Here is a 12470-nt window from a genome sequence, read left to right as displayed (position 1 = left end):
ATATTGTTATTTAGTATCTCAACAATTAATTTCAAATCAATTTTGAAAACGGACGTGAACCATTTTATTAACCAAAATCTATACTTTCAATTTCGCAAATATAATATTAATTATCTATTAAACTTTTCCACCTTAATTTTCCCTTTTCCTGATTTATTTTTATTTAATTTTTCCCCTTTCCTTTTTCTACTTTATTTATTTCTTCTCATTTCCCCTTGCAAAAACCCTAATTTTTCTACCTCCCCGAAAAAGATTTCTCCGATTGTTCTTATTTTTTTTTTTTGAATTTTTTTCTTGTATTTCTAAGATTTTTTTTTTTTTTTTACTGTTTTTAAAAATTTTAATTTTAATTTTTTTTTACAATTTTTCTTTGAGGTGTTTTGTTGGATTTTTTTTTTTTCCTTTACTGAAGCTTTGTGTAGTAGTCTGTAATGGCGGAGATTTAGGTTACTGAAAAGATACTGAATTAAAGTTGTAGTGCTGAAAGGTGTGGTTTTTGATCTTGAATCAGTTCTACTGTGGGTTTTGAGTTGTGGGTTTTAGTTAGAGGTTCTGGATTTCATCTCATTTTCATTTGCTCTGTTTTTGTTTCATTATCTTCTTCATCGAAAGCTTCTTGGTTTATGTTGTAGTTTGTTAAATATCGTTTGTAGTGTGAATAATGGAGGTTTAGGGTTTAAGCTGTTGGTTTACCGTTTATGTAGTTTTGGTTAAGAACAGATCTTTTTTTTTTCCTCTCACTGTAAAAATGGAAGAGAAAGAGGGAGGAGTGGATTTTGGGTTTGCAGTAAAAGTAAGCCAAGCTCCAGAGAGCTTCGGGATGATGGACTCCAGACCTGAAAATTCAAGCACAGATGGTGAGACACCGCCGCAGCAGCCGCCGGCGAGTGTTCCATCGGCGGGAGCTGCCGATGGGAAGAAGAAAAGAGGGAGACCAAGAAAGTACGGTCCTGATGGGACTGTAGCTCCTACATTGTCACCAATGCCGATTTCGTCATCCATTCCACTGCCCGGAGAATTTGCGGGTTGGAAACGAGGAAGAGGACGGTCGGTAGAGTCCATCAAGAAGTCACGGAAGTTCGAGTATGAGATTCCTGGTAATGTGTTAGATTGTTGTATATTTTGAAATCATTTGATAATTTGAAATTCTGTTATGGTGGTTTTCTGTTCTACTGTTACATTTGGATTCTGATCCATTTGAGAACAATAACTTATACGGATAGAAAGTAGGAATTGTAAAACTTTGACATGTATGTCTCTCTCTCTCTTTCTCATTCTCTCTCTCTCTCTCTTTAATGGTGAGAATCTCTGTACTTGCAGGAAAAGATAAGAGGGGTCGGTCTAGTTATCTGGCTTAGAAAGCGACGGTTTTAAACGTATCTTGTTTTGGTTTTGTACAGTAGAATTATGAGGGAATGTTTGTTGGGTTTTGATGTGATAGTGGCCTGCATCATTGGTTTCACTTCAGATCTGCTGTAAACAGTAATTTATGAATTAAAAGTGATTTTGTAGCCTTCTGAAAAATGGAGGGAACTTTCTTTCCTAGGATAGGATAGCTTTTGAGTAAATAGCCACTATTTGGGCGTAACTGACCTGCTGCTTAGACCCTCTTTCTCTCTGGATCTGGAGAATCTAGCCTGATTAATTCGGTGGTCAAACATACCGTGAAGTATCCATTTTGGCTGCTTATGATACGTAGAAAATGGAAAGAAAATGCAGGGAGTAGCATTGTAAGGAAACATTTCGGAAATTTAGGGGAAAATATTGAAACTGGAAGAGAAAATGCTTTAAGGCTTGTGGATTCTTCTATCTGCGGTGGGATTAGGTGATTTCAACGGATGCCTTTTTTTAAACTGATATACAAATTTAGAAAATATTCTTTTATTACCTGAAGTCTATAACATCTTGATTAAGACACTCTGAAGCGCTTGTTTTAACTTGGAAGTGGACGAAGTGAAGGAATCAGGATATTTATTTATTGAAAGTAAACAATTATGAAATAATGCTTCGTAGTTCTGTCCCCCATATTTTTTCCCTTTTCCTGTTTCCTTTAATAGAAAACTGAAGTCTAATAAGTAATACCATTAAAACAGAGTATGACATAACAGAGTGAGTTGACTCAGTTGCGGTGTTAACTGATATGAAGTCCAGCAAAAAGTTTGAACTCTCAACTCCATTTACATCTTAAACTAGACGAAAAAATATATTTAGGAATTAGGAAATGGAGTGGCTTTCCCTTCTGAAACTAACTGTGGGATAGGTTAAAATGTTGCTGACAAAGATTTTTGTCTCTCTTCAAGGGTCATATAAGTTTCGTTATGTGAAGTTAGTAGGATTTAATTTATTGCTTTTATATTGAAATTCTGAAATGATTATTTCAGGTATTATGTACTTGGTTTTGCTTGAAATTTAGGTTGTTTTTCTTCATGTTGAAGGGAGACAATTATTTTTGTCTCTCATCACTCAGAAGACAACAAAGTACTTTGTGCCGATTATATATTATTTAATGGCAGTGGCTGTTATTGATGTCTTAGACTCTTACATTAAATAAATATTCTGAAGCCAGACCATAAAATTTAATTATAAAATAAGCTATCTATATTTCATATCTAAGTGATTCTTACATATGGCATGTGTTACCCAGGTAACAAGGTTGCCTTCTTTGCTGGAGCAGATTTCACACCTCACGTGATCACTGTTAATATTGGTGAGGTAAGTCTTGGAATCCCTCGCAAAGGGCATCTATTCTGCCTATCATTGTATAAGCCTTGTATAAAATAATATGGGTTAGCAACGTGATTGTTCGTATTCTATTCAATTTGGCTTGGTATAACAGTAGCTGTCATGATGTAACAAAATGACGAGTTAGCTTTTGATTTATTTTGTTACAAAAGAAAGAATGAATTAAGCACAAATCTTACTAGACAGAGGTACTATGTATTATTGCACGATACTGCATGGGCTAATGATGTTGATCTTTATCTTTATCAATTCTCTGATGAGAGTGTTCACTTTGGACTTTTTTTCCTGCCTGAATTTTGGGTAGTAGTGAAGGGGTTCAACTGGCCACTTCTTTATTTTTTAAAATTTTATTATTATTATTTTTTCTGACTTGTCGAAATATTCTTTAGTAGACTTTCCCTGGCATGGTGGCACCTGCTATTTATATTGTAATGATAAACTTCTTGAAGTAAATTTTATTAGTTGGATTGTGCAAATAATTTCCTAGACCTGCAATATTGAGTATACTTGTGGTTTGAAATATTAATGACTGCCATCTAGATTAACCAATCATTCAAATGGACTTGGAACAACAAATTACATAAGTTGTCAACGTTTTGCTGTTGCAATGATTCATAATTCCTGTTCATTCTCAATGCATTATTGCCACTTGTTCCTGATAACTTTTTCCCGCTGGTTTAGGATGTTAACTTGAAAGTCATGTCATTTTCTCAACAAGGATCTCGGGCTATTTGTATACTCTCCGCTAATGGTATGGTTTCAAATGTTACACTTCGGCAGTCAACATCGTCTGGGGGTACTTTAACATATGAGGTAGATTACCTTCCTTGATGTACAAACCATCTTGGCATCCTCTATATGATGAAAGCATGTTTGATCTTTTAGCTCAATCCACACTCTGTTTTCTTTCCACATACCATTTTGCTTTTTGTTCTTTACTTCAAATGTCGACTGCAGTAAGATCTGATTATTTGGACTACTTTCTGTTTTCTTTCCCATGTTTCATATTGTTTGTTTTGCATTCATATTGGTTTAGGTTAATATACTTCAGTCCTTTTACGAATTAATTGTCGATTACGTACAACCCAAGTATGAAATAATGAGTGATGTCCAGGAAATCAATTAATTGACTTATTTTGACATATTTTTCTTAAGAGATATCCTAAGAAGTTGGCTGGAAGAAAAAGTTTCAAGAATCTCTTTGATGCATTATTTTTTAATAAAGTAGTTTTCATGTGTTTAAATGTACAGTGAATTCATAAAATCAGAGTTATTAGGGATCAGAATACCCTATCTGAGAAAATACATTTGGTAGCAGTCGTCTTTTTCTATTATTCTTGTTTTAAACCTTTTTATTTCTTATTTTCCTCTAAATTGCACTTTCATGAAACAGATAATCTTACATGTTTTGTTTGAATGATTACATAAGAAATAGTCTTGGGGCAACTTAGACATTGTTTGAGAATAGTTCCATTTCTGTGTTCTTTATTAAAAAAATGAATTAGAAAGTAAGTTTTTTTACCTGAAACTTTTTATTATTTATTTTTCATTGTAAAGAAGGGGAAAAAAAATCATCCCTCATCTTTCAGGCATTTTATTGAGAGAATAGCAATTACCATTCGTCTGTTTAGTGTTTTCAATTTACATTATCAATACCAAAACAAGTTTTTCCTTAAACACAACATTTTTCTTAAGAGAAAATTAGCTTTTTAGTTTTTGATTTTCAATAATAAGTGCGCTTGGTTCTAAGGTTTCGAAATATACTCCTTTTAGTCCGAGTGTTTAAGAACATGTTTAAAAGGTCTTTGTGTATTTTTTATTTTATTCTAAATATAATGCGATATAAGAATAATAAATGACTCAAGACCTTTTATATCCATTTGTAAAACTTTGGAGGAAAAGGTACATTTTGGAATCTTTGGGACCAAATATACCCATGGCTAAAAACTTAATTGTTCCATTTTTTATCTTCTGGAATACTCCCTCACAATAGTTGAAATGATCTTGACGCTAGTTGTCTTGCAATTCAGAACTCTTCTACATCTGTTAAGAGAAAATCACTGACAAATTTTATTCTCCTTCATATTATGAATTCATTTCCATTTAGTCAACTACGTTTGTAAATCATATGTTACTTGTTATTGTTATCCATATTCTATGCAAGTGTATCCATTCTATGCAAGTGTATCCATTCATCTTATCATCAACGGGCATTCTTGGTGATTGAAAATCATGAACTGTTCTGATTATTAGGGTCGATTTGAGATACTTTCATTGTCTGGATCATATATGCCTTCGGAGATTGGTGGAACAAAGAGCCGATCAGGAGGGATGAGTGTCTCTTTGGCTGGCCCAGATGGCCGAGTGATGGGCGGAGGACTTGCCGGCATGCTGATAGCAGCTGGTCCAGTGCAGGTATGATTTTTTTGATCTCCATATTATGTTGGAGAGGTACTAATACATATGCATATAATTTTTAACCATCAAATTCACTATTAATTTGTTCAATAGAAAGTACAAGCTATAACTATACAATACAAAAGTAAAACTGTATGGTAAAATAAATTTGGTCATGCTTCTGTATTGTTCAATAAAATTGTATGCTTTCCATGGTCGCCAGGTGGTGGTGGGTAGTTTCCTGCCACCAGGTCACCAGCAGGAAAACAAACCAAGGAAGAGTAGAATGGAACCTACACTGAACGCAATTTCGCCTCCAGCCGACATTCTTTCTGGTGAAGGGACAAAGGAAGTATTTGGAGGAGTGAAGCCCATAGTCCCATCTACTCTAAATGGAGATAGAACTGCTTCTTTAGACCCAACTCCAGCTTTTAAAACTCCCCAAGTTAACGACAAATCACATTTTCCACAAGAATCAAGAGGTGTTCTCAACCATTCAAACCACGAGGTTTCTTGTTGAGCATCATCGTCCCCTGCACCGTGAATTTTTCATGCAGATTTTGCTGGTGCATTGGCTTTTCCTCAACCTCGATCATCAGCGGTATGAACTCATTGATTCTTTAAAGGTCTAACTACGAGAGTTTAAACAACTGACGTATTTTTCGTCATCAGGTAACATCTCTAGATAGGGTTAAGCCTAATAGATGAGATAGGAGTTTGATCTTTTAGGCTTATTTGTTCTGTTCTCAGTATGTAGGTTATGTGTGTTGTATCCCACTTAACGTTATAGCAGTTTAGGTGCAGGAATTTGTGTAAATTATTCATGTTCTAGAATTCTCTGTATCTGAAATAATAACATTTAAGTTAAATTTCAAAAACTGTTTTATTTGTCTACTTTCTCATTGATCTCAGGCCTGACTAATTTTCATAGTTTATATGGGGTCCCAACTCTCTCATTAATAAGTTTCTGTAGCTTACCATGTATCCAATGCAACCTCTCAGTAAAATAGTTGGTCGTTAAGAATCTTCTTAGCTCCTAAGATCTGCAAAATTACTGCCCCCCGTCCAGAAGATCTTAGTTAAAAGTAATGACTTTGATGTTGATACCCCAAGTTGAAATTGTCTGGTCGTTGTAGTCGTGAAGGCACCTGGTTCATTTTTTTTTTTTTTATATTTATGAGTGTTCACATCTCAACTAATCTCGCGGTGCAGTTTGCCTGACCTTACAACATTTCGGTGATAATCAGTTGAATCTATTATCTCTTAGTTAGTTGTTGAGATTACGTCTCCTTGTTTTACCATTAGGTCAAGCCATGCGCTTTAGGTAAAATAAATGTGTTTACAAGTCAGTTGAATAACTGCACTCCACCAACTTCAATTTTGCACCTTTACTTTCCAACTTCATCCTATTAAATCCACACTTCAAAGTTGGACAATTTTGCACCTTTACTTTCCAACTTCATCCTATTAAATCCACACTTCAAAGTTGGACAATTTGGATCGATCATTAATGGTTTGTTTAAATATTAACAATATGGTTTGTCTTCTAATGAAATCATGGACTAAGATGCTAAACAACATTCCAATTTTATTCACGTCCTTGAATCAAACACTAGAAAATTGCATCGTTGTGAAACTTTTCTAATTGAATCTTATCAATTCTTATGCTTTTACGTGTATCTTCAAAATTCTGATACTATTACATTGAGGAACATACATGTTCCAAAAAGAGACACTGAGCTCAACCCCCAGGTAAAATTGATGGAGATTCCTGTTTAGCTTCGACGAAGTATGTTCAATCAATAATTCCATGAACTCAAATCAATCGGTTCGAGCTGGCCAACTATTCGACTCGTCCAAAGGTTCTTAGCCTTTCTTCTCTCCACCCTCTGTTGACCTTTTCAATAAATTCTTCCACTCTTTGTCTGAAATCTTCATCTTCATCTTCATTTTCATAATCGTCCTCGTTATCATCATCACTCTGTTCAACATCAGCATTGCAATTGAAATTTACGCATCTTTCTGTTTCATTTTGGCTCTCTATCACTTCACACACACCAACTATGGGATCATTCTGAAGCATTAAATTTTGCTCTGTTGTGTTTGTTTTGCTATGAATGACAATTGAAAGTGGCATATCATTATCATCATTTTGTTGATCAAAACTGGAGGTGACTGGTCTTGAGGTGAACAAAATCACGAGTATGATCAAATTGAAGAAGCAGAAGATGAACAGAGTACTTGAAGCTGCCTCAGCAGCAAGTTCTAGAATGGAATCAGCCATGGCTACAATGGAAATTGGTTGCAATTACTCCTTGAGATTGAAGAGAGAAGAATGAATTGCAAGTGTAAAGGTTTTTTTTTGGGGTATTTAAAGGGTTTGGTAAATGTAGAAGTGTAGTGAAGAAGCTTTTTGTTGTGGAAGCAGACATTTCTGTGTTGTGAAAGCAACTTTAATTATTTTTTATAAAGTCAAGTCAAAGGTTTATCACATGTTGATGATTTCAATTCTTATAATAAAGAATTCAAATTCAAGAGCCATTATTTATATAGGGACATAGTAATACTTCTAAAATTTATAATTAGGTATATATCTACCGTTCAAAAAAGTATATACATACCAACACTGACCGGTGAGATTTTATTATTGACAAACTTCTTTTATCGATAGACTTTTATCATTGATGATTGACTCTTACCTACGATATAGTTGATTATTAATAAATTTTAAGAGTTGTATTTAACTTTGTTATATTTGCAATATAATTAATGTTTTGGATCTGATTTCTATATTTACAATTTTTTTTTATTTTTAATTAAATTTTAGAAGTAAAACAATTTTTTCAACAATGATTATTATCATCATCTTCCTAGTGTTCAAAACCCAGGATTTAGTTTTTCAAAATATGAGGAAAATAAAACATAGCAAATCAAAGAGAGAAGTGTGTATATGTTTTAATTTTTGAAAGACAAAAAATTAAACTCCAATGGTAATTTTTAAATGATTCAATGTTTGTATTTTAGTTAGGAATTCAAATGTTTACCTAAAGTTGATGAAAACCTAACTACAATATATTGTTTTATTATATTTCAAAGATGCATAATGTTGCTAATATGACACAACCAATGGAGAAATTGATGAATGAAGTGACCAAAAACATCATCGTTTCAAAAGCTTTCTATTTTCCACCCTAATAAACTGCTACAATTGATTAGTTTACTACACCACAAAAATCAAAGAAAAATGAGGACTAAACAGGTACTATCTACACACTTGATTTGCAAAACTTTGATGTATAGAACATCAACTCTTATCAAGATTTAAAGATCTGAAACCATAATGGCACAATAACAATAACTATCAAAATTAGGATTTTTTTTTAAAAAAAGGAATACAAAACTATAATTTTCATCTTCAAGGATTATCACAAAGGCTCACAACAATACAGAATGAAATTCTCAAAAGAACATAGAGACAAAATTATAAAGTCGACCACAGTATCCGCCTCATCTCTAAACTTGAAACTAAATTAGTTCACTAATCTGACTTCTTCCTTCTTTTGTTGTTTGATAAACTGCCATTGTTGAATCCCCTAATATCATTAGTTGTCTCAGCAGTGTTCTGCTTTTTCAAACTTTTCCTGCCGCCGAATCCGAACTTGGAATCTCTAAAATCTCTCTTCTTCTTCAGATTTTTCCCTTTTCCTCCTCCTCCACCTCCATGTCTTGCCTTCCCTCCTGAACGATCGCCAGGAGACACCCCCGGCCTCTTCTTACCTCCCGACCTCTCAAATGTCTTTCCATCTTCAAAGGAAAAGTCCATATCACCACCTTTATCACCTCCAGCAAAATTATTCTTTTGCCTCTGCTTCCTCCATTTCTTAACAGATTCAATCTCTTCCTTCTTCTGCTTAGCCCTCTCCTTCTGCTTCTGAGCTTGAATCTCTTTAGCTAATTTCTTTGCTTCTCTTGCCTTCCTTCTTTCCTCAGCCTCCTCCATCTTTCTCTGTTCGGATAACAGCCGACCTTTCACTTTTTGCATGTGAGTATCTGTCTTCACCATCTCTGCGTAATAGTCCGAAGGCCTGAGAAACGGAAGTCCTAAAGATTGAAACTTCTCAAGGGCCATTCTTGTACCCTGCAAAGCCTGTGTATAGAATGCAAGCTCTCTAGCTAGATCATCATTCACATCCACCTCTTTTTCTTGATCAATATCAAAAGTTAGCTTGTGTATCCATTCCACGTTTTCAGGCCAGCTAATATCTCCAAGCTTGTCAAGAAGACCATCAGCATTATATATTGCATTCTTTGATGGTTCAGATAGCTCCACGTCCTCTTCTTCCTCCTCAGACTCAGACCCAGACTCAGATTCTGATTCAAATTCTGAATCCTCGCTACTAAGATCATCATCTTCCACAGTATCCTCGTTTAAGAAGTCAGCATCTTTAATTGATACACCCATGTAAAACCTATCCACAAAGATAACCATCGTTAAGGTTAAACCTCTCAACTTATAATTCTATTCCAAAAACAGGTGACAAACCGAATGTTCATAATCAAGGAACACGAAAGTCGACAATCATTTGATAGGAACACTATGACTAAGAGTAATGCCGGGATATATTATTAATTAACTAGAGATGTTGCTATGTTAGTTAATTGTAAATAGAGACGGTGGGGAAGGAGAAAGGGAGGCGCTATTTTGGTGAGTGATTCAAAGTTTGCAAAAGACACATAGTTAGCCATATAAAATACCGAACAACTAACAACATCCTCACCGGTAACACATACTACAAGACCTATAAGTATAATAGCATACACTTGCTACAAGAACAACCAAAAATTACCTTATAATCAGTGTTTTAAAACGAGCACTAATCTAGCAACCCTAGTCAAGCAAGACACGAAAAACACAAAAATCTGATTCCAATTAAACACCATAATTTATCTTTTATATTTACCCATAGCCTGTTCATGTGCAAATACCCTATAATCAAGAAGACTCGAAACCATCCAACCATACCAAAACCCAAGTTTATTTTTCTATTTTGATGGTTTTTTTTTTCATTTGATAACAAAATTCCAATCTTTTCAACTTTTTTCTGCTGTCTTCATATTTTTAACCATCTTTTCACTTTACATAGAAATACGAATGATATATGCGAAGTATGCATTCTAAATTTCAGGCTAGTCGATCATTAGTAGAGGAAGAAATCAAAAAAAAAAAAAAAAAAAACTGTTCTTGATTCTCCATAACCGAGGGAAAGAAAAGAGAAAATAAAACCAACCTTGGGATGTGGTCACGGTCGGAGAGGCGAGAGTGTTAGAGAGAGATGGCGGGCGGCGATTTCGTCGGAAGGTTGGGACTACGGCAGCTGAGAGTGCAGCGGCTGAGACGGGTTCTGGCTGGAGAAATAGGGTTTTAGAGAATTGGAGAAAGAGATGTTAAAAACAATTTTAATAAAACAAAAACAAAAATAAAAATAAAAATAAAAATGAAGTCTTCTGCGTACGGACTAATAGAATTATTAAATTGTTTATAGTTAATTTGAGTTTTTTTTCTTTTCAATAATTTATAAATAGTTTCAAATAATTCCTCTTTTAAAAAAAACTTTAATTTTTGGTAACATATTAAAAGGATTCAAATTGAATAGTCTCTTCAACACACATATATGTACTTTTCATTTTCAAAGTTATGAAATATGTGCAATTTAATTTTCAAACTAATTATATAAAATATTTACAAATTTTGTATTTTGGTAAAATGTATTTTTTAAGCTTTGCAAAAAATTTAAAATATCTTTAAAACTTGGAAGAGTTTTAAAATATATTTCCAAAGTTTCAGATAAAAATTGTTGGAGGGCATTCAGATTATAATAGTGTCTTTGGTGTGCAGATTATTTTAATTTAAATAGAAAATAATAATCACCTGAATAATAAAAAAGAATGAAAATAGTGAAAAATAATAAATACGACAGTAAATATGTACTATATTAATTGTAGAATATAAAAAATTGTAAACATTGTGATTATATTTAGATAAAAAGCTCGGAAGGTTGTGTGTGTATACATTATTGTCTAGATTATAATAATGTGCTTAAGGTATAAATTGTTCTAGTGTGACTGTTTAAACGTATATTATTATAATCGTTTTATAAGTTGTGAGAAAAACTGTATATAATTTTGGAAAAAATTCTTAAACAATGAATAAATTGTGAGAAAAAAAAAGAGAGTTTTTTTCACTAGAAAATATGTTCTTGGTCGTCTCTGTCCAATCATGTCTTATGAATTTATAGGACATATAATTTGTATCTATCACTTATAGACCATATAAGTTTATCAACAAAACAAACTGCAACATATGTAATGAATAAAATTTTATTAATATCACCCTAAACCCTAATGGGGATGAGTTGGGTGGGTAAAAAAAACTCACCCGCCATCTAAGTGTACCTGCAATTTAAAAGGTCTATTATCTCGATATTCGTGCTACTCACATTTTTCATCTTATTATTTGTGTTAACTTATATTACTTACGTTGTTATTCTCGTCAAGTCCCTCGATTACTCTTTACCAATTTAACTTCTAAAAAATAACTTCAACCAAGCACCCCTAATATCCCATCATCCACCTGTGAGTTTTAAGTCCAACTTTTTTTTGTCACCGAATTTCCTCTCATTTTTAAAACTCTCAGGATTTTTTCACTCTCAAGTTATCTTTTATTTTTTTTTTAAATTAACTATCGAATTATTTAATTAAAAATTTATTGTAAATAACAAAACTTTCAAAAATATTTACAAAATATAATAGAGTTTCAAATTATAATAGACTCCTATAAATTCAAATTTTTATTATATTTTTTATTCACTTTTGTTATATTTTAATTTTTTTTTTGTTAATTTTTAAATATATATTTTCTATTATTGTCTATATCCACAACACAACCGTCATCTATTTTTATCTATATTTTAAAATTATTGTTTGATTACATCTATTTTCTAATTACATCACTACATTATGTACTCTTTTCTATTTTTGTATATCGTCTAATTTAAATTGTGTAGTCCAAAATCACAACCCTCTTTTTACCTCTTATTTGTTTGTATTCAATATATTTTTATTTTGAAATTTGATTTACTTCTTATAATATATTGTAATTACACATTTTTAGAAAATAAGTATTGATTATAAACCATACCAATTAGATCACTAACTAGTAAAAGTTCATAGTCATTTTTTCAAAAAAAAAAAATCACTATTACCTTTTATCTCATCACCAATTAATCATACTTGGCTCCTTATTATTGACTTATACCCATACTTTATTACTT

At 32.8% G+C, this 12470-nt stretch overlaps 3 protein-coding genes across 3 annotated transcripts; 1 reads left to right on the top strand and 2 right to left on the bottom strand.

Annotated features, from left to right (window-relative positions):
* Nucleotides 1-170: 170 nt before the first annotated feature.
* LOC103504671 (AT-hook motif nuclear-localized protein 3-like) lies at nucleotides 171-6033 on the top strand. The gene is made up of 5 exons (XM_008469064.2): nucleotides 171-1097; nucleotides 2645-2712; nucleotides 3424-3555; nucleotides 4996-5157; nucleotides 5363-6033. The coding sequence occupies exons 1-5, from the start codon at nucleotides 749-751 to the stop codon at nucleotides 5657-5659; spliced, it is 1008 nt and encodes a 335-aa protein (XP_008467286.1). The 5' UTR covers nucleotides 171-748; the 3' UTR covers nucleotides 5660-6033.
* Nucleotides 6034-6893: 860 nt separating this feature from the next.
* LOC127150927 (uncharacterized) lies at nucleotides 6894-7668 on the bottom strand. Its single transcript, XM_051089771.1, has one exon. It carries the CDS (start codon nucleotides 7421-7423, stop codon nucleotides 6983-6985), a length of 441 nt encoding a protein of 146 aa, XP_050945728.1. The 5' UTR covers nucleotides 7424-7668; the 3' UTR covers nucleotides 6894-6982.
* An 812-nt stretch (nucleotides 7669-8480) lies between these two features.
* LOC103504670 (probable rRNA-processing protein EBP2 homolog) lies at nucleotides 8481-10618 on the bottom strand. Its single transcript, XM_008469063.3, has 2 exons — nucleotides 10428-10618; nucleotides 8481-9608 (listed from the first exon to the last, which is right to left on the bottom strand). Exon 2 carries the CDS (start codon nucleotides 9599-9601, stop codon nucleotides 8678-8680), a length of 924 nt encoding a protein of 307 aa, XP_008467285.1. The 5' UTR covers nucleotides 9602-9608; nucleotides 10428-10618; the 3' UTR covers nucleotides 8481-8677.
* Nucleotides 10619-12470: the final 1852 nt, after the last annotated feature.

This window comes from Cucumis melo, chromosome 9 (assembly GCF_025177605.1).
Source record: "Cucumis melo cultivar AY chromosome 9, USDA_Cmelo_AY_1.0, whole genome shotgun sequence".
NCBI lineage: Eukaryota > Viridiplantae > Streptophyta > Magnoliopsida > Cucurbitales > Cucurbitaceae > Cucumis > Cucumis melo.
Note: the sequence above shows the minus strand (reverse complement) of the source record. Positions and strands in the feature narration are given on the sequence as shown.